This window comes from Bactrocera latifrons, unplaced genomic scaffold (genome assembly GCF_001853355.1).
Source record: "Bactrocera latifrons isolate USDA-ARS-PBARC rearing strain unplaced genomic scaffold, ASM185335v1 scaffold_311, whole genome shotgun sequence".
Taxonomy (NCBI): domain Eukaryota; kingdom Metazoa; phylum Arthropoda; class Insecta; order Diptera; family Tephritidae; genus Bactrocera; species Bactrocera latifrons.
Genome location: NW_017536753.1, coordinates 73,819 through 95,914, shown reverse-complemented (window position 1 = coordinate 95,914; position 22,096 = coordinate 73,819). Strand labels below are relative to the sequence as shown.

Here is a 22,096-nt window from a genome sequence, read left to right as displayed (position 1 = left end):
GTAATATAACATTTTTATATACATATTACAATTTTATACTATCCGTCCCTTCTGCGTTGGCGGCCTTTGGCGAATACCCGGGGTGACTGAAGTACTTTCGCATAGAACTCCTTTCTGCGTTAAAAATGAAAAAATATATATTGAGTTTTTGTTATAAAGTGGTTATTTTTTTTTTTTGGTTATCATGAACTCATATTGATACAAAATTTAATTTTTCGTTATAAAATGGATACATTTTAGTTATTAAATCTGTGATTATACACACAATATTATATTTTGATTATATATTGTTTTATATTTTAGGTGACGATACATATATTTCTATATATAAAGTTTGAGTTTTGGATATAAAGTGGTGTTGGTTATCATGCACTCGTATTGAAACAAAATTTGAATTTTTCTGTACTTGTAAACTTTACACTTTAATACTAATACATGTATATAATATTACTTATTTGCTTAACAAATTTAAAAAATAAAATATCCATATGCATGAATAGAGGAATTTTTGCGAAAAAGAGGAGTTTCAGCGAATTGTCTAATCATCACATGGAAGCGCTCCATTTCGTCGTAATTTTTGGTACACAAATGAGGTTCGAACGATTGTAAAATGTGTAATTTTTAAAATAAAGATTTTTAAGGTAAAAAACCTGGTGAAAACCTTGGTGGTTAAGGTGAAAAATTTGAATAAAGTATGTTTAATGTGGTGAAATATATGTTCGAATTTTACGAATTTTTGAACTTTAAGGTCGAATATCTCGTAAACTAAGCGTTTGCGGTACCTATGCCCACTTAAGCAATAAGAGGGATGGACCTTTGTCCAAACTTTTCTTTTGCTGTTCATTAATATATATATTTATATCATTTATTCTTTTCGTTAGTAAGTAACTCATTTTTCAACATGTTGCCCATAAAGCTCTGGTTAAGCGCTAACCATATATTTAGCGGTAGGCCCGAAATTACCTTTTACTTCAGCGAAATTTGCCTCTCTAAAATAACATAATAATAAAATCAGCTGTTTTTGATCACTATACGTGTGCTATGGTTGTTATATTAAAATTCGAGCGTTACGGTAATAATTCTTTTTTCATTTTGATATGGCAATTTCGGCAAATCAGCTGCGTTTAGTTTAACTTGTATAAACATAGTGAGTCTCTGTAAATATTAAGAAGATTAAAATATTATAACTAAAGTCGCAAATGTTTGGACACAAAAATATATTCTGAAATTGGTTCAAGAGTATTTATCTTTTTAAAATAAATAAAGCTATGGGTAAGTAAAGCAATTCCGCGACAGTACTGCAATATAAAGCATTACTTTGCCAGAAAGGAAACTATTTTGGCAACAACGTAATAAAAAATATTTACCTTTATGGACCGTTTAAAAGTTTACGAAGAATTGTATTATAAGGTGTATATTAATAATAAGCTTTGTAGAGCAATTGTCCACACAATTTCTCGTGCGTTATTCAATATTTTCGTAAGGTAATATAATCAAATCCATTTGTAGTTATTGAATGTGTATACACATATTTATATACATATGCATTATATTTATTTCGGAAATACAAAAATATATTATTTATTATATTTGACGAGTGTCACCTATTTAAAATGTGCCTTCCTTGATTTGCTATTACAATAAAAGGTCGATGATACTATACCGCTCTACATATGTATTTATGTATATACATTGTATTTTGTTATATATATATATACATCCATACACATGTATATAGATACAAGTGTTTATACATATGTATGTATATATTATATAAGATAATGGAATACAACGGTATGATGAGTTCCTTTTATACACACATATGCATATATTTTTTATGTCTCTAAATGATGTTAATTTTAAGCCTTCAAATATAAATAGTCTTTAATTCAGTAGAAACGAATTACTGAAGTGTTAGTGGACATAAAAGTTAAAAATATCACCATAAAATTCATTATAAATGGGAAAAACACGCATTTTAAATAGTTGATTTTTTGAACTTTAAATGCAAGTATCTCAAAAACCATAAATCAGCAGCAACTACATATATATATTTTCTTAATCTAGAGAACCTCCTCTATCCGTACATACCCATTTTAACCCAGAAAACCGGGGATGCTATTCTAAAATTTACCCTGGTAAGGGATCTAAATGATGTTAATTTTAAGTCTTCAAATATAAATAGTCTTTAATTAAGTAGTAAAGTTTTTCCCATTTATAATGAATTTTATGGTTATATTTTTAACTTTTATATCCACCAACACTTCACTAATTCGTTTCTAACCATTTATTTTATATTAAATAGTGCCAAAATAATTTTTATTCAACTTTTAACTTTTGTTCATTTATTTTTGTTCGTGCCATACTAAAAGCGTTACATTCTAACTAATAATCAGTGCTACCTTACGTTCATATTTTTTAGAAGAACTAAAAGAAATAAAGAAAACAAATACAGATGTGCTCCAAATAATAGGAGTGCCCCTGAGAAAAATATTTAACCCAAAAAAAATTAACATATCAGAACATGAACATGAAGCACTTTTCAAGAAATATTTTAAACGGTTTTCCGTGAGTAAAACATTATAGTTATTTCCAATGTTATGAGGTCAAATCTGTGTCGGTGACTGAATTGCGCTGTTCAAAAAGATAGGAGTGTGAGCTACCAAGTGGTATAATACATTTTTATTTAAACAAAATCTGTAAACAACTAAAAACTAAAACGGTGGGATCTTTTAAAGGATAAGTCATTTATTTTAATTAAAGGGTATTGAAAACATCACAGCGAAAGATGGCGTGAAATCATTAAAAATCTTAGAAAAACCGGAAAAATTTATTAAAAAAAATTAAAGAAATACTCGGGTGCCTGATCAAGTTATATCAAATTCCATGTTCTACAAAAATAAAGCCGAAACACACGGACGCAAAACTACTAAAGAAATCGATCGACGTCTAAAAAAGATCCCAAAGCGTTGTCTAGAGAAATAAAAAAGCGTCTAGATCTTGATGTTAGCGACGTAACAGTTCGTAGACGTTTATTGGAAATAATTTATAATTTATTTGCGCGGAGTCTGCGAAAAGTTCCATTGTTGACAAAGAAACATAATTAGAGAGCACGACTCCAATTTGCCAAGGAACATGGCAAATTGAGAAATTTGTCCGTTCCCACGACAGTCGGGTCTACGAAAACCGGAACGGACCCGGATTTTTATCCGGCCAAGGACTGTCAACTCGGCAGAATTCTGCCGTTACAACAACAACAGAAATATTTTTTGACAGGAATGTAAGGTAGTTTTATTTGGTGGTACAGGGTCTAGGCAGTATATCCGTCGTCCACCAAATACGGAATATAACCCGTAATACACTCTTCACACCGTCAAACATGGTGGTGCATAGTGGGAAAGTTTCTCGTACAACGGCGTGCCACCAATCCATTTGATAAAAGAAACCATGGATCAGTACGTGTATATGGATATATTGAAAAAGTAATGCTGCCATACGCGGAATAGAATATGCCATTAAAGTGGTTGTTTCAGCAAGATAACGACCCGAAACATTCAAGTAAATCAATAAAGTTGAGGTTATGTCGTAGTCTGCTCAATCGCCTGACCTTAATTCCATAGAAAACTTATAGACAGGTATTAAAAAAGCTGTTGCTGACCGTAGACCATCAAATACAAGAGAATTATGTAGCACAGTCCACGATGCATGCCAGTAAATCCCGCTGAAAATTTGTCGTGATCTGATCGATACCATGTACCACAGATGTGCTGCAGTAATAAAAAATGGCGGCTACTCGACTAAATATTAACTAAACTGACTTATATACTAGTCGTAATTTCTAATTTTTAAATTAATTATTAGTTTTATTGAATTTTGTGATGCACTCCTATTATTTTGAACACCGAATTATTGAGATTCTTATGTAAACAATTTATTTTTTTCATTTACTGTGAATTACTAAAACTTTAAAAGTGCTTAAAAAGACTGCATAAAATGGCCAATTCTTGGACAAAAAATAAATTCTTGTTTTTGTTGAAAAATATTGTGATGCACTCCTATTATTTTGAACACAACTGCAATACCCCAATGACAGGAAATATATAACACATTAGTTTTCCGCATAGAATTTCTTTTTGTATTGGTGGCCTTCGGCCGCGCTTCAAAAAAATAACCCTTGGTCGGACCAACAGCTGGGCGTGCTCAGTATTTTGCGTTGAACTGCTTTTTGACCAATCCAACACCAAGATAATGGGAATTCTCAAAGATTTTACATTACTCAGCACACGATAATGAACTTTATTATGACGTCAAAATCTTTCTTTTTTTCTTATTTTTATTCCATTACAAAATATGGTAACATTATTTTTTTGATTGTTTACAACCACTTTCTTTTTTTATGAATAAATGGATTTTAACTTAAGTTTGATATGGAATTAAAGTTATTTTTGCACTACTTCATATAAAATAAGTTATGAGAAATGAATTAGTGTAGTGTTAGTGGATACAAAGCATAAAATCTAAGTGTAAAATGCATAATAAATCGGAGAAACGCGCGTTTTAAATAATTGATTTTTTGTACTTTAAATGCAAATATCTCAAAAACCATAAGTCAGCGGCAACTATATTATTATTATTTATTTAGGGCTATGTACAATTACATAGCTAGATAACTTAAATTAAAAAACAGAATTGAGGGTATTAATGAAAGATACCCTAGAGTGCCATATGTATATATATTCTTGATCTGGAGGACCTTCTCTATCCGTACATACTCATTTCAACCCCGAAATCCGGGGATGCTATTCTAAATCGTAGCCCCTTACCACATTTAACTATTAACTCCTCCAAAGGGCCATCGTAATTCTAGCTAGTCCCCTCTCAGGGGACATTCAAATGTATTAGTAATTGCGGCGAATTGAAATATTTTCGCTTAAGTTTTTAAGCCATGCATGTTTTCCTAACGTTTTCTATGAAAATAGCTCAAAAAATACTATCAAAATGTTGTATAATTACCAAGCCATTTACACAAATAATGTTGGCGGGTTTTGTGTCAGTCAAGAACACCTTCTGGGGAATAGATTATATAATAAATTACATATTTCAGATGTGGATCGAAGAAAACGAGACTTATAGTATTTGTGACAGGAAAACATCTGGTGGCAGGTGACAAACAAATTATTATTGTCAAACAATATTTGGGAGTACTTTAAAATGTATCATAGTGGCAAAATTATAAATAAAAAATATCAACCAATTCATATCAGTCCAATATCATTATAATGCGTTACTTAGTTCTAAAATTAACATAAGTTATACAAGGGTGGTTCATAAATGTTTGTTTCTGCTGTAAAGTGGCGCCGACTAGCTGATAGCCAACGCCCAAAACCGAGTGAAATGCAAAGGGAAAATATGTAGATATGTAACCGAGACACGACGTAAATCCAACGAAGATTTATTAATTCCTTCACATCTAATTAAGCGTACATCATAAGAAAAAATTATGTTTTATGAAGATCAGTGAAGGTGTTAATGGCTCCACTGTGAACGGCGCTCAGTGAATGTCTGAAGTTTGTTGCTTCCAAAGTCTGATCGGAATATTGTTTTAGTCATCGACGTAGTTGAGGAAGGACCTCTTGAATCTCCTAGGAGGCGGTTTCGCTCCAAGCAGATGACTGCAGTGATGCGAAAGCAACCCTGCAGAAACTTCTTGCAGATTAGTTCATTATGCTCCTTAACAGGGAGTTGTTCGAAAGGAGGCATCCTGTCGTGGACCGGAGTGCATTGTTATGACATGTGTTTTTCTTCCTCGTCTGCGTTTCACTGCATCCAGGTATTGGTGCGGCGTAGTTAGGGACAGGTCGGCCGTTTGCCTTGTACGTTGCCAACAACGCTTTTTTGGGTTTTTGCATGGGTTGCCGGCTAGCGACTTGAGGATTTTGGAGTGAAGAAATAAGTAGCCGTTTACGTTTGAGACCATGCCATGGATTCCATTGGTCGACATCACTATCCTGAAATCGTCAGTGTACGATGTGTTAAAAAGGGAGTTTCGAGATATAGAAGTTAAACTCCAACGATGAAATGACGGAACCCTGCGGAACTCAATGTTTAATTCCTTTAAATGTTTTTACCTCCAAATAGTACGGAAGTTTGCCGACCGCTCAGGTAGTTCATATTTCCCCTCTTCAACCCTGGAAGCAGCTTGAAAAGTATTTTTCAAGCAAGATTATTATGAGCAGATGATCTGATGAGATTGTTAGCAAAAGTCACCAGGTTATGCTGTTTATCAGACAATCATTAGCTAATTTGATGTCAGTCGAGCTGCTACAGTCAACCATAGTTCTGGTGGAGGTTTCGTCATTCATAGTGCATAATGCCGAATTTTTCTTTTCAGCCAGCTTGATCCCAACCCAATCGTATGACAGCGGTGGTGCCAAAGATCGTGGTCCGCGTTAAAGTCGCCAAGTACCAGTCGGATAGCTTGTAGGGCAACAAGTAACTGGGATAATGTATATACTATATATGTATTTCGAGCTTGACGTCGCTTGACCGGATAGCTATACATCACATTATATTTTAGATTTCGCCGTCGATAAGACGATATTGCACGGTGTGGTCCAACTGAAGGCTAAAACACTATCACGCTCGCGACTTTTGCGTACGGTTGTTCAGCTGGGTTACTTGGACCGCTGCTATCGATATGCTTTCCCGGCTCATAAATTCAACTATCTCTTTGATCTTGCTCGTTAGGCTGTTTCAGTTCAGTTATAGAAATTGTGTTTGTCGTGGTAACTTCGTAGTGATCATGGAGGTGATGAACGCCATTTATGCTCGTGCAGCCAATGCCAACGAATAACACACTCCACTGTGCACAGGTCCGAACACGTCAGGAAATTATTGCAGCCAGAGCAGACGAATTACGGCCCGACACCGGAACAGGCGAGGAACCAGGAGGTGCCTTGCGGACCTCTTATCGGAGAGGGATGAAGCTTGTGGGGGTTGTTGAGACTGTGAGTCATACCCCGTAATTCAGCTTCTTGGAACCGTAGAGATTTCTTGTTAGCCGCTAGGCTGGAGTGACCGCGCATTGCCCGAACTGAGAGCATCTTACAGAGTCGTTGAGGCTATAGAGGCATTAGTGCGTTGGCAGCATGAGGCCACATAACGTGCTGAGCACTCCCTATAACACATTATCGACCCCACGGCAGCCGGGTCTAAGTAACCGGAACGGTCAACTGGGGTGTAGTTGAGACAACTAGGGAGAACTCGACTAGCTAAATTTCGAGAATATTTTTCATTTCTTATTCTTTCAAAAACTTTATATACAATTGCAGTATTCTACTAATAAGTGTATTATAGCAATTTTTAAATTAAATAAGAAGAATAAGAAAATATTTTTTTACTCATATTATTGTTTTTTTATTAAAATATTTCAATTGCCCACATTCATTTCTTATGGTTCCAGAAATGGCTTTAAATTCGGATACCAATTATCAGTCCTTAAATGAAGGTAATCCTTTTAAAAAGGAAAGTGAAGACTTTAATATTCAAGATCATGACGATACACCAGGAGATAGTGGCATTATGATACATATGGTACCCGAAACAAATAAAGGTAAAATTATTAATCGATTGGATTTGAAGCTACATATTTATGCGTAGTAATCAATTGATGTTCTGTAAATGAATAAAGTTTACATACACCTAGTTCTATTAAATACTACACGTTTATTTGATTCAAAATTAATAAATTTTCAGGTTTTTTCTATCCATTTCAAAAGATGTATATTTAACATTAAATATAGCATATCAAAATATATAGCTTAAAATGTGGCTAATTTATATTAAAAAAGTTTACATACACTAATCATTATCATTTCATTAATTTTGTTGCAACTATTGCCCCCAGATTCCAATTTCGGAATACAAATTTAAATTTTAATTTTTAATTTCAAAAGCAGAATTCATTCAAAATTAATAAAATATTTTTTACTTTCAAAGTATGTAATAATTACAACTAAAATGTAATGGTGAACAACTTCCTTACTTGTTAAGGAAGGCCAAGTTCGAGTATAACCGAACATTTCATACTCTTTCAACTTGCAAGTATTAAAACCAGGGAAAAAGCTTCTGTTGTGTAAGTTATATGGGGTTTGAGCAAGTTTTCACCAGAAAGTAGCTTTTTGTGTGTTACTATAAGTCAAATAAGAAATTATGATTTGTAAGCAATAACACATTGTAATATTAACTTGAATCTTTATAATTAATAAATTGGAAATTCAGTCTAATTTAACCATCCAAACCAACTGGTATCTCTTTAGGTTTTAATTGGGTTATAACTTTTTAAAAACGATCGAACGTGAACTCGAAATAAAATTGACGCAGTCAGTAGGATCCTCAAAAGTGGAAAAAATAATAATAATAAGTACCCAGTGATACGAACCGTGTTCAGAAAAGAAGAAAAAAAAAATTGCAACCGAAAGCAATTAAACCCTTTTATATAACCCCCAATATAATCTGCGATTCTGTAGACAAATAGTAAAATGTAAAATAATAATAACACAATTTTTTCTAACTGTTTACAAAAATTGGCACACCGAAGGTTTAGTGAACATTTATTGTGAAAGTGAAACTTAATTTTTATAAAGGTGTCCAGTGAATACTGGCGAAGTTAACACCACACTAAAGGCATATATTGAGTAATATAAATAAAATTTGTGAAGTTTGCGGAGATGTTGCTGTATCAGTTCGTGTTGCACAACAATGGTTCGCTCGCTTCTGTTCTGGAAATTTCGATTTAGGCTGATGAAAGTTTTACACTGATGGAATAATGTGTCTAGCGGAAAAATGGCAAAAAGTGGTTGGCCAAAATGGTACACATTTGTTTATTTATTTATTAGTATAAATATATATTATATATACATATATAAAAATATATACATATAAAAATAAATACATGGATTATTAAAATGGACACCACAGTGCAGTGAACACTTAAATCTATAAAAACATCGAAAACGGCAAGAAAGAATCGACAGAGCATATACGACCAGAAGAGAAACATGGAGGAGCAGACGCAGAGAGCATCAGTGGATTTGGTAGAGAAATTTGACCACTTGCCGTCTGTGCCGCCTATCTTGAATTGAGAACTAAAAAAGGAAGAAAGTAATGGGAGCAGATATGCCTTGCTGAAAACTGTTAACGATCTGCCCATCTTTACGAGAAGAAAAGTAATCACAATCAACTCTTTCCTCAGTAGCACTGAGTACCTACTATCAACTATCCATAACAGCGACCTGCAGAAAGAACTAACCAGAACAATCCTCTATCGGACAATTTAAGGAGACGCAAAAGTTGCAGTCATCAACATCCCATATCCAAATAATTACCAGCTAATTAAAAAAACTAAAGCTAAGATATAGACCGGACGTGGGCCGCATGATCTGTACAAACGGATCGGGAACCTGAAAGTGACTTCAGTTAATGAACTTATTAGAGAAGCACAGAAAAAAAGTCGGACGAATTGACGGTTTAGTATAGAGGGGAATATTACATTGACTTAAGCAAAGTAAATACTTTAAGAGAAATAATACGTTTTGTTAAATAAAATGAATGAAGAAAATTTAATAATATAATTAAAATAATGACAAGTAAATGATTTGAGGATATTAGCATTAGACCAGAATATAGAAAGTTCATATCAAGAGGAGATAATCCGATAGTAAACTGGACTAATTAGATAAGCCTGATAGAGGACCGAGATATAATAAAAATTTTAATGTTAATAATAAAGGTCCATCCAATCAAATAAATCAAAGTGATGCTAAACATAATATATCTAGACGATCTAAACAAAACAATAATGGAAGATATAGTAATATATATAGACCAACAAATTCCGGTAATTTCCAAAAATCACAAACGGCAAGAAATCCTAGGCAAAATTTCGGTCAATACCAACCGAATCAATTTATACAAAATTATAGTCAAATTCATAATAATCAATAAAGACAAAATCAAAGTGATTCAATGGAGATAGACATTATTGAACCCTCAATTCAGGACACCCATTGCCAAGATTGCTTATGCTCGAATAGGCAAAGCCAGGAAGGTTACTCAGGATTGATTAAGAAGAGGTTAATAACAGTATTTTTTATGAATCAGCCTCAGAATCACTACCTAAAATAAAAATTTAAATTGAAGTTATATCAATTAAAATTATGGAGGGAACACTTCTCCAGCCTATTGAATGACAGTGAAAAGATAACGCCAGGAGAAGGCGAACCCGATTCTGCAATCGATGAACAACAAAGCAGCGGGGGGGGAAAGGCGAAGAACTGATAAGGAGCATGGATCAGTTTCTTTGTAGAATATGGTCGGACGAAAGCCCTGCCCAGTCCACAAAGAGTCGTCGCACTCACAACTAGACAACCACTGTTGACAGTCATAACTTCGAAGTCGTAGACAATTTCGTCTATCTTGGAATCAGCATCAACACCAACAACGTCAGCCGCGAAATCCAACGCAGAATAACACTTACCAACAGGTGATACTCCGGACAAACTAGGCAATTGAGAAGTAAAGTCCTCTCTCGACGAAGAAAAACCAAAGTCACACATTACTCCCATTTTGCTATATGATGCAGAGGAATAGACGATGACAACATCTGCTGAGTCGGCGTTACGAGTTTTCGGGAGAAAAGTTGTGCGAAAGATATATGGTAATTTGCGTATTGCCCACCGCCAATATCACATTCGACGAACGACGATAATACGATATACAACGACATTGAATTCAGCGAATTAAAAGACAGCGGCTACGCTGGCTAGGTCATGTTGCCCGAATGGATCAAAACACTCCGAATATATTCGACCCCCTCGCCGGGGGAAGCAGAAGAAGAGGAAGACCTCCCCTCCGTTGGAAAGACCAGGTGGAGAAGAACCTGGCTTCGCTTGGAATCTCCAGGTGGCGCCACCTTGCGAAAAGAACAAACGACTGGCGCGATGTTGTTAACTCGGCTATGACCACGTAAGCGGAAGAAGAAGAATATTGCAAGAATAAGGTGGAAAATCCCACCACTTAGAGGACGAAAGTATAATTTTATAATAGACATACCTATTATCGTTAATAAATGTGTGGTCACCTGTTTTGCTGGAAATGACAGCGAAGACGAAGCACAGATTTCAGAAACAGAAATCAAGATCATTCCACTGAAGCTAGCTTTAAGTGCGTTGGAGACGGTCCATCAGTACCATCAGTATTCGACAATATTTATGAGTTAGATAAAAGCATTCAAAATACTAAAACATAAACATAAACCCAAACGAAATTGACGGATTTTTTTAAGTGTAAATAAGTTCTAAATAAAATAAAATTACATAGTGCATGAATTTTTGTATTGTTTTCGTAAGCATTTAAAAATATGTATGTACATAGATAATATGTACATGTGTTGTGTATATCATGCACATAATTTTATCATATAACATAAGTACATATTTAGTACATTCGTACTTGCTGTAACTTGTTATTGCTGCGTACCTCTATAAGAGAGAAACACTACACATGTACCTGCATTAGCGATAAACTCGGGTTAGTGAGAAACCTCTTTAAGCGAGAATAAAATTGTGCTCCCTTGAACTCTCGCTTATACAGGTTTGACTGTATTTGAAAAAAGGGATTCAAATTAGTATTAAGGACCCAACCTATATTGAAGCCTTTGAAAAATTAAAAACACTAAAACTTATATACCTTGGAGGATCTTGTGGAGGCTGTCTACACTATCCCCTAAATTTTCCAGCGTTGTATTCGTTTGCAATTCTATAATGGCGCGGGTGTTCTTTGGTAAAGCGGACAATCCTTTAGCCTTAAGTACAGCTTTGTCGACACCTGGAACCAGTGCTTTAAGATGGTGCGGCAGGTGTGATGACGTGTGATCGTCAATCTCCTTACCTTCGGGAAGTTGTTGTAATTATTGTAGTCGCTTCCTTCAACTCACAAAACCGGCTAATTATTGCCATTTTGAGTGCAGTGAAAGGGGCTAATATTGGGGGATGAACTATGAAGTCTTCCACTTCTGCCCAATGTTGCGGATGGAAACCGCGTAATAAAAATTGTCAAGATCTCTTACCACACACAGAATCCTAAACTGTGCTTCGATTTGTGCAATCCACAGCGATGGCTTGTCACGATTCAGCTGTATAGGTCGAATGATGTTAGATGTTGACTGTAGAGGATTCCTGTCAACGAAATTGTGTTCTTATTGTGACTGCTTTACATTGGTCATCTTGGTACCGGGTTGGTACTGGAGTGCTGTGACACGTTTATGCCCGATTTCACAGTCCATACTTAAGTTGTGCCCAAATAAAATCTTAGTTAAGCATTATTGCGGACTGAGTAGTCGTTTCACAAGCAATGCTTAATTTCTATAAAATTTTATTATCATATACGACAACATATGTATGTTTTACAAATGTCATCCATAAAAATATATTTGAAATATTTAAATTATAACAGACAATAATAAATTATATCGAAAATGGATGAAAACAACAAAAAAATGCCGAACTTGATCACTAGCGTGTCGGAGCACATATTGGAATTGGTGGAAATCCCAGTCCGATTCCAGTTTTTTTCACAAAAAATTATTTATTTCTTATTATTCTTCTTTTGACAAATAACTGAAAATTCAAAACAATTCAAAACAAAAATCAGCTGTTACTTAAGCACTGCTTGAGTCTCCAATTTTCAGTACTTAGGCATAACTTATGTATAAGCTCTAAGAAACTATTTTCCTTGTTTTATCTTAAGCACATTTTAAGTATGGACTGTGCAACCGGGCGTTAGTGTTCTATTGTTTAAGCCGCGGGCTGTAATATAGTTGAGTATGCGAGTGCAACTCCTTTATCCAGACTATTGTGGCTCATAAATGTAGATGTTATGGTACGTACAACGGAATAACGTGTTAAAGGCAGTTAGCCCTAAATTACGTCGATTATGGCTTTTACGTCGGGCGTAGAACGTCGGGTATGTTGTAATTGTCGCCAATGTGATTTTAACGTCGGGATCAGCGATGTAGTGGTTGGGGTGTTAATAAGTGAAACACTATTTAACCTGCTACTTAATTAAATTATCTTTATTCACTTACGAGTAAATTCAATACATTATAGAGAAGCTAATATGATATGTTTGATATTGTAACGGGTAAATAAGTTGATATATTACAATTAGGAGTGATGCTAATCCTTACATATACATACTTATAAGCTCTTGAACTCAGCTCTTAGCGGTCAATACTTGTATTCATACTTACAAGTTTGATTCTAACAAAAATCGAGTACTTAGTCGAGGGTAAACGAAAATTCCTTGTAGCTCTCTTAAGGTATACCTGATTTTATTCATTCTAGCACAAAGAAGGGAGGATGGAGCTATGTGTAGAAGTGCACGTAGGTGAGGAAAGTTCTCTGATTGGCATTTACTTGGGAGTGACCAGATACGTGACTTCCGGTCCTAGAGCAAGTATACTCTGGGTATCCAAAGAACATCCGTTTGAAGGCGAGCTAAGACGAAACATCCCCTCCACAGGATTGTGCTTGGAACCCGATAAATGAAAGTCCCTGTGGGATTTACTACAGTGTTCATATAAACGAGCTCAAAGAAGAACGATGTGGCCAAAGATGCCTTCTATGAGTGCCTGGAGCGTACCTATGAGAACTGCCATCATGGAAAGGCAGTCAAATCACGCTTGGCGACTTTAACGCCAACAGTTGATAAATTAAAGCCTCCAAGATAAAACATCCCCAAATGAATTGAAACCGTTCGACTTCGTCAGAGCCCGAAATATGGTTATTTGTAGTACTAGATTCCAACATAAGAAACTACATCAATCTACCTGGCTATCTCCGGATCGAAACACGACCAACCTGATCGATCATGTTGTGATAGACGGAAGATACGTCTCCAGTTTTCTAGAAGTGCATACGCTCCAAAGTCTTAACATCGACTCGGACCACTATCTTTTTGCAGCAAAGATACACACCCACCTACCCATATAGCGAGAGTTGAAGAGGGATGTGAAAAACATTTGCAGACAGTAAAAGACAGAGGCCGAAATGTGTGAGTAAAAAGAGCGTGACAAGCTGGACGACAAGGGTAATGCTTGAAAATTCTACGAAAATGTCCGATGTCCAGATCATACTAAGATTATGGAGGGAACACTTCTCTAGCCTGCTAAATAGGAGTGATAATATAACGCCTGGAGAAGGCGAACCGGAATCCCCAGTCGATGACCATGGAGCAGATGTTCCATTGCTCGACCATGAAAAAGTTCGAATAGCAAGTACGCGTCTGGAGAACAACAAAGCGGGAGGCCCAAGGATTGCCGACTGAGCTATTCAAACACGGCGACGAAAAACTGATAAGGAGCATGAATCAGCTTCTTTGTAAAATATGTTCGAACAAAAGCATGCCCTACGATTGGAATTTATGTGTGCTCTGCTCAATACACAAAAAGGGGAAACCACAATCAGCACCAACTACAGCGATTTGCAAAGACTACTTTCTATTTGGTTAAATAATCGAAGAAATTGGTCAGATTAGATCACCATAGACTATAGCTTCCTTACAAACTGAACAAACGGAATTAAATGCTTTGGAATACTTTTAAGGTGCGATCTCCGAAGAAATTGTTTAGATCAGGCTATTATAGCATATAGCTGGCATACAAACTGAGCGATCGTAATCAAGTGGTTGTATGGAATTTTTTTTTTTACCTTGACAATATATCTTCACGAAATTTGGCATGTTTTTCTGACCAAAGCAATATTGTAATCTTTGAAGAAATTGTTAAATTTGTTGAGTTTTCGGTAAAACCAATTTTTTTTTCTTTTTTTTGTTTTATTCCAAAATATGATAATATACTACTATAGGTTCAATACTTCCCCAGTCACTTACCTACCTACTTGCCAACTTCAGTCCAGTCAATGTCAATGTGGTTATCTTATGTTGGTCAATACGTGTAATATTTTAATGAAACGAAATTAACGAAATCATCGTCATTCCTTCACTAGCTAGCTGAGGTTTTCTCACATACATTTAAATTACGATCATTGCTTTGTTGTTAGTTCATTAGAAATACAGTTTAGAGTCGGATGTGCGGATGTCGGCCTGTCCGTCCGTCTGTCTGTGCAACCTGTAACTTGAAATAATTACATAAATAGATAATTGCCAAGCCCACAAAACGCAAAAAATCAACAACCTATAAATTGCCATAACTAAGCTCCACAATAAAATAAAGTACATGATATTTGGTAGAACAAATCCACTAATAGGTGTAATGTATCTCCCAAACCATTTGAAGTTATAAAACCAAACCATTTTGCACAGAATGAATCTACCAACTTACAGAGAAAGAAATGTACCGATTCGGAAAACACGCGATATTTATTTATAAAATTCAATTTGATCACATTACTATTATAATTTAATGCTGAAAATATGCGATATCGATTTACGAATTATCCCAGATCAATGCATCGGTCAGTGCACAAGAGTCCAGATTCATGAAAATATTGAATGTACTCTTTTTTTTTAAGGTAACTTAATATCAGATATTTTGATAAATATTAACTTCGAAGTAATAGCAATTTAGTTTTCCTAGCATGATTATGGTTCTCCACATCTTCTGTATTAAAAATCAGACATGGAAATACTATAAGTATGATCTACAAAATGTCATGCTTTAGTCAACGGAAATTTAGCTTTTGTTTCAAATGCATGGACTACTCACAAATAATGATGATAAGAGAGTGAAACACCTATGATACACCAAAGTTACAATTTTCTCACCATAAACGTAGTGAATTAATATGTGATCAAATTAGGAATAATAAAATAATTTTTAAAAGCGTTGCATGTGGAATAATATTGGTAGATCCCTTAAAAAGTAATAACCACGTGGAAAAGTATTAAATAAAAGCTCACAAAAGGCATTTTATTGAAATAAAACACATATTTTCCAAATTTTTTTCTCTGTTTACTTAAAAGTACCCTTATTTTTTCAAAATCGAATTAACACTGTAATGATATCTGCTATTTTTTTACGTTTTCTGATTTTTATAATAAACAATGGATAGAATAATGTCGAAATTGGGCAAATCTTTGAAAGCCATTGATAGTTTCATGAACTATGTCCACAAATATATCAAATATATATCTTAACAAAACAACGGTAGACCAATGTTATCTTCGCAAAATTACGTCGGGATATGTACTCGAGTAGATTTTAGCAAGTTCCCACCCTTTGATTGGTAATGCTCACATACCCGATATCTTCTTCTTAATTGGCGTAGACACAGCTTACGCGATTATAGCCGAGTTAACAACAGCGGGCCAGTCGTTTCTTCTTTTCGCTACGTGGCGCCACGTGGTGGTGTTTACGCTGGTTCCAAGATAGACGAAATTATCTACGACTTCAAAGGTATGACTGTCAACAGTGGCGTGAGTACCAAGTCGCAAGTTTGTTTGATGACAGGAGATATAATATTTCGTCTTGCCCTCGTTCACTGCCAGACCCATTTGTGTTGCTTCCTTGTCCAGTCTGGAGAAAGCAGAACTAATGGCGAGGGTGTTGGGTTTCAGATTATAAGTTTTGCGGGGATACCAAATTCAGACGTCGCGGCATAAAGCCAGCTCCTTTTCGTGCTGTCGAAAGCAGCTTCGAAATCGACGAAGAGGCGGTAAGTGTCGATTCTCCTTTCACGGGTCTTTTCCAAGATTTGGSACATGGTGAATATCTGGTCGGTTGTTGATTTTCCAGGTCTGAAGCCACACTGATAAGGTCCAATCAGTTTGTTGACGGTGGGCTTTAATCTTTCACACAATACGCTCGAGAGAACCTTATACGCGGTATTGAGGAGGCTTATCCCAGATTGTGGCGTCTCCTTTTTTTGGATTGGGCATATCACACTTAAATTGCAATCGTTGGATTTTTACAAAGAATCTGATGCATGTTGCTTATCAGTTCTTCGCCGCCGTGTTTGAATAGCTCGGCCGGCAATCCAGAAATGTTCCCTCCATAATTTAAGTATGCTCTGGGCATCGGTGACTAGATCACATTTGGGGGTTCTACAAGAGTATGCTCCGGTCTTGAAACCTTCTGTAAGCCGCCGCATTTTTTCGTAGAATTTTCGACCCCTGTCGGCCAGCTTATCAAGCTCTTCGTACTCACTCATTTCGGCCTCTTTTTCTGTCTGCAAATGCGTATCGCTTCCTTTTTCAACTCTCGGTATCTATCCCATCCCACRCGTGTTGTGGTCGATCGTAACGTTGCGCGGTAGGCAGCCTGTTTTCTCTCTGTTGCGACACGGCACTCCTCGTCGTACGAGCTGTACGTAAGGAGTTTGAAATGCCGTCCCACATTTCCCTTATACTGAGTTGTTGAGGAGTGTTCTCAGAGAGCAGGAGTGAAAGCCGAGTAGAAAATCTTTGGGCTGTCTGTTGTGATTGCAGCTTCTCGACGTGGGGCAGCTCTCATAAGTGCGCTCCAAGCACTCATAAATGGCATCTTTGGTCACATCGTCCTTCTCTTCCGTCAAAGCGTGGGCGCAAATCAACGATATGTTGAAGAACCACGCTTTGATGCGGATTGTGGCTAGACGTTCATTCACCGGAGTGAATGATAGTACTCGGCGTCGGAGTCTCTCTCCCACCACGAATCCCACACCAAAGCTCCTTTATATGGCCACTGTAGTAAATGACACAAGGACCTACTCGTTTCTTTCCTTGTCCCGTCCATCGCATTTCTTGGACGGCGCAGATGTCAGCCTTTATTTTCACGAGAACATAACCAGCTGGGGAGCGGCATCTTCCCAATTAAGGGTCCGGACATTCCAGGGGCATGCCCTCAATTCGTAGTCCTTATTTCATTTGCCATTGTCGTCATCAAAAGGGGGGTCTCTCATCCGAGGCTTGTTCCTTTTCATTGGTATGATTTTGTATATGTTGGGTCCCAAACCCAGCGCACAACCTGCCGGTTGCTTCGCCTTCTCACTTTAGCTCGCCTTCAAACGGCTACCCAGAAGAAACTTGATTAAAGACTGGAAGTCGTGAGCTGCTTAAGTCAAATGTAAAAGTATCATATACCCCATATACCATATAAAATTTAGCACCTTAAGGTGAGTTTATATCATTTATATCTCATTTAACTTTATTAACTTGATTTTAGTATAAATCTTATTTTTAGTAAGAGCGCTACAAAAGTTTTAAATAAAACAAAAGCGGTTTGGGATATTTATGAAATTATTTATTTCTGTACATAGGAGTACATTCAATACCATTAAGTATGGAACTTTTGCATGGGCGGCACGGGCACGCTTTAGAAGTTCAGATACTGACAGCAATTATCGACAGTTTTCAAGCATAAATCGGAGGCAATTTCACGTTCGATATTCGTACGAAGTTCATCAATCGTCGTCATAGGTGCATATGCAAATACACACATCTGCGTATTAGTAAAATATTCGAATATAACTGCTAAAGGCAATTTTAATTTTTGTACTAACATAAATTACTTAATACACTGATTAAGTTAAAGATTTTCACAATTTCTGTTTATGTTTGCTCAGGTTAACAATAGAAGTTGGTATATTTACGAGTATTTTTAAAAGAAACAGTTTTATTTTCTTGGCTAAGAGAACGAGAAGCCTAGCTAGAATCCCTACTATCCGCTATATTTGAAATATTTAATAGTATACATTTATTTGAAAGAAAGAAAAAATCTGCAACAGGCGCTCGTTAGAAATATCTACATATGTTATCATAAATGGGAGAGAAGATTCGGTGCGAATTAATTTAATTCTCCAAAGAGAGAGAAATAAAGCTAGTAAAAATATAGAAAGTATATAATTGTTTTTATATTCCAAAAAAATATGTTCTAATAAGAAATATTACATCTAACTTTTTATTTTTATTTTCAGCTCGATGGAATCATATTGAAGATTTGGATTCATTTTTTACTCGCATGTACAATTACCATCAAAAGCATGGATTCTCAGTTATAGCCTTAGATGAGATTTTTCAGTTGTGCAAGTTTGCCTTCGTAGTGTGGTTACTAACTTTTACAATATACTGTATCAACTATCAAGTATTATTTGGGTAATTTCGATTTAACTAATACTTTTATTTGTATATTCCTGCAACATGTTGCAAATCGAAAAACCGTTTTGCATTATATGGTCAATATGTCAGTCTGTCTATTTGTCACTTAATTTGCAACATCTTGGTAACTTGGAACATACATGCCGTAGCCTAAGCTACACAACATAGTCTCATAAATAAAAATTTATATAAAAATATACATTTTTAAGATTATGCTATCAAATATAACTTTTTTAAATCAGCCCCTATCACCTTGTCACTATCAAAAATACCTTATTCTTCAAATTTGGTTTCGTTTCTTACTGCCCAGATACTTATAATAATTTCCGCCAGTATACCGTAAGGGACAAAAGTTTCACGAATATTTGTAATTTTAGTTTGCTTTTTTTTCATCAATTTCACATCCACCTGGCAACATTTTTAATTACATTCTTATGCTCTGTATTAGTTATCATCTGGTAACTCTTTTTTTTTTTAATAACGGGACTTTTTAATTGTTTGAATGGAAGCAAATAGAAATAGCGTGTGTGTAAAATTTAGTTTTAATATTTTTAATGGCTGATTTAGAATAGCATCCCCGGATTTTGGGGTTAAAATGGGTATGTACGAATAGAGAAGGTCCTCCTTATAGTTTTTGAGATATTTGCATTTAAAGTCAAAAATATCAAGGATGTAAAATGCGTATTTCTCCGATTTTACACTTATATTTTATACTTTTATATCCACTAATTAATTTCTCATCATATATTTTATATTAAATAGTGAAAAAATAACTTTAATTCCACATTAAACTTTAGTTAAAATCCATTTATTCATAAAATGGGAAAGTGGTTGTAAACAAAGCAAAAAATTAGTGTTACCATATTTTGTAATGGAATAAAAATAAGAAAAAAGAAAGATTATGACGTCATTACTAAGTTCATTAAATGTGTGATGAGTAATGTAAAATCTTTCAGGGTTATTTTTTTGAAGCGAAGGCAACGAAAAAAGAAGTTCAACGCAAAAGAACTGAGCACGCCTATGTGTTAGTCCGACTGAGGGATATTTTTTTGAAGCGCGGCATAAGGCCGCCAAAACAGAAAAGCATTCTGTGCGGAAAACTAATGTGTTATATATTTCCTGTCATTGGGGTATTATTTGTTTTCTTTATTTCTTTTGATTCTCCTGTTAAATATGAACGTAAGGTAGCACCGATTATTAGTTAGAATGCAACACATTTGTTATTGTACGAACAAAAATAATAATTATTTTTGCACTATTTAATATAAAATAAGTGGTTAGAAACGATTTAGTGAAGTGTTAGTGGATACAAAAGTTGAAAATATAACCATAAAATTCATTATAAACCATAAAAACACGCATTTTAAATAGTTGAATTTTTGAACTTTAAATGCGAATATCTCAAAAACCATAAATCAGCGGCAACTATATATATTTTTTTCTTAATCTAGAGGACCTCCTCTATCCGTACATACCCATTTTAACCTCGAAGTCCGGCGATGCTATTCTAAAATTTACCCTTTTTAATTATTTAAAACCAGGGCAGAAAATAACACTGATTTACAGCAAAAATGTTTCCTGAACGCCACTATCCAATTTGTATGTGGAATCGCTCGCTGATTTCGAAAATCGAATAAATTTTTTTTTATGGATACGTTTTTGAGTATTTGCAATTTACCGTTATTCGACCAAAAATAAAGGTGTCTTGATTTAATCATGTATGTATATCTCACTGACCAGTTGAGCAATCTTACTGCAAATTATAGAAAATAAAAGAGAATGATATTTCCTAAAAATATTTTCTACTCCATTTTTCCTGAGAAATTTATTAATCACTTCGTGCTTTTAAATTTTTTTATGAAAAAATTAAAAAAAATAAACTTTGGCAAGGAAAAAATTTTAAAACAAAGATATTTTTTAAATTTTTTATTTTATATGAAGTCCTGTTTCTTTATAAAAAACTAAGCTACCAACGAATAAAATTAATGGATAAATAGGAAAGTTGTAGATGATCAAATAAATATATCCAAGTCGCGCAAAGTCGATGTATACGTACATATGTTTATGCGTATGTAGTGTGTAAAGTAGGGGTGGGATATCTAGCTATGAGCTGTTTCTGTTAAGTAAAAAGTCAATTTTAATGTCGTTTTAGTTTTTATAAACTCATTTATTTATAAATTAGTAATATGTATTAAAACAATGTGTTATTTTTGTCTTAAGTTGATGTTCTTACATTATAGTCGAAATGATTATGTGTTTTGTTTTGTCGTTTATTTAGTTTAGGATCGGTTTCTCTTATGAGAAACCAACAGTAGTCACCCATCATACCGACGTCCCAGAAACCTTGGAATCGATTCTCAATTAATTTCCTTTGCTGGTGAAACCCTTCGCCATGCTCGTCACTTTCGTCTCCGAGATTTTATATAATTCAATTAAATAAGTTTTGAATAATCACCCATTTCTACATAATTTTTTATTAAGTCGCTCACTACCTTCTCGTAGTTTTGGACTTTTGTGTTTACCGAGAAAAGAAGATCGACCATTTCGAAGGAATCCCACGCTGCTGCCTCAACTGGTGACAATAGTCCTTTGAATTGGTCATTATTTATMAACTTTTTTATTTGGGGTCCAACAAATATACCTTCTTTTATCTTGGCATGGGAAATATTTGAGAAAAAATTTTGCAAATAATTGAATGCTTTGCCTTCTTTGTCCAACACCTTAACAAAATTTTTAATGAGGCCGAGCTTGATGGGCAATGGCGGAAGAATTATTTTTTCCTTCTTTACAAGTGGGACGTATTTGATATTATCCACACCAATTGTAAATTCAACTCTTTCCGGCCAATCCTTAATGTAATAGTGGTCTTTACGAGCTCGGCTATCCCATTTGCAGAGAAAGCAGCAGTGTTTTGTATAGCCACTTTGTAGACCGCATAACATTC

General features: G+C 35.1%; 1 protein-coding gene across 1 annotated transcript in view; it reads left to right on the top strand.

Moving 5' to 3' along the window:
• Nucleotides 1-1,145: 1,145 nt before the first annotated feature.
• Nucleotides 1,146-22,096, top strand: part of LOC108970872 (autophagy-related protein 9A) — a 38,540-nt gene continuing 17,589 nt past the window's right edge. Inside the window, exons 1-3 of the mRNA XM_018936552.1 lie at nt 1,146-1,272; nt 7,463-7,612; nt 18,972-19,149. Coding sequence (XP_018792097.1) covers nt 1,269-1,272; nt 7,463-7,612; nt 18,972-19,149 — 332 coding nt within the window. The 5' untranslated portion in view covers nt 1,146-1,268. The remainder of the gene's footprint in view (nt 1,273-7,462; nt 7,613-18,971; nt 19,150-22,096) is intronic.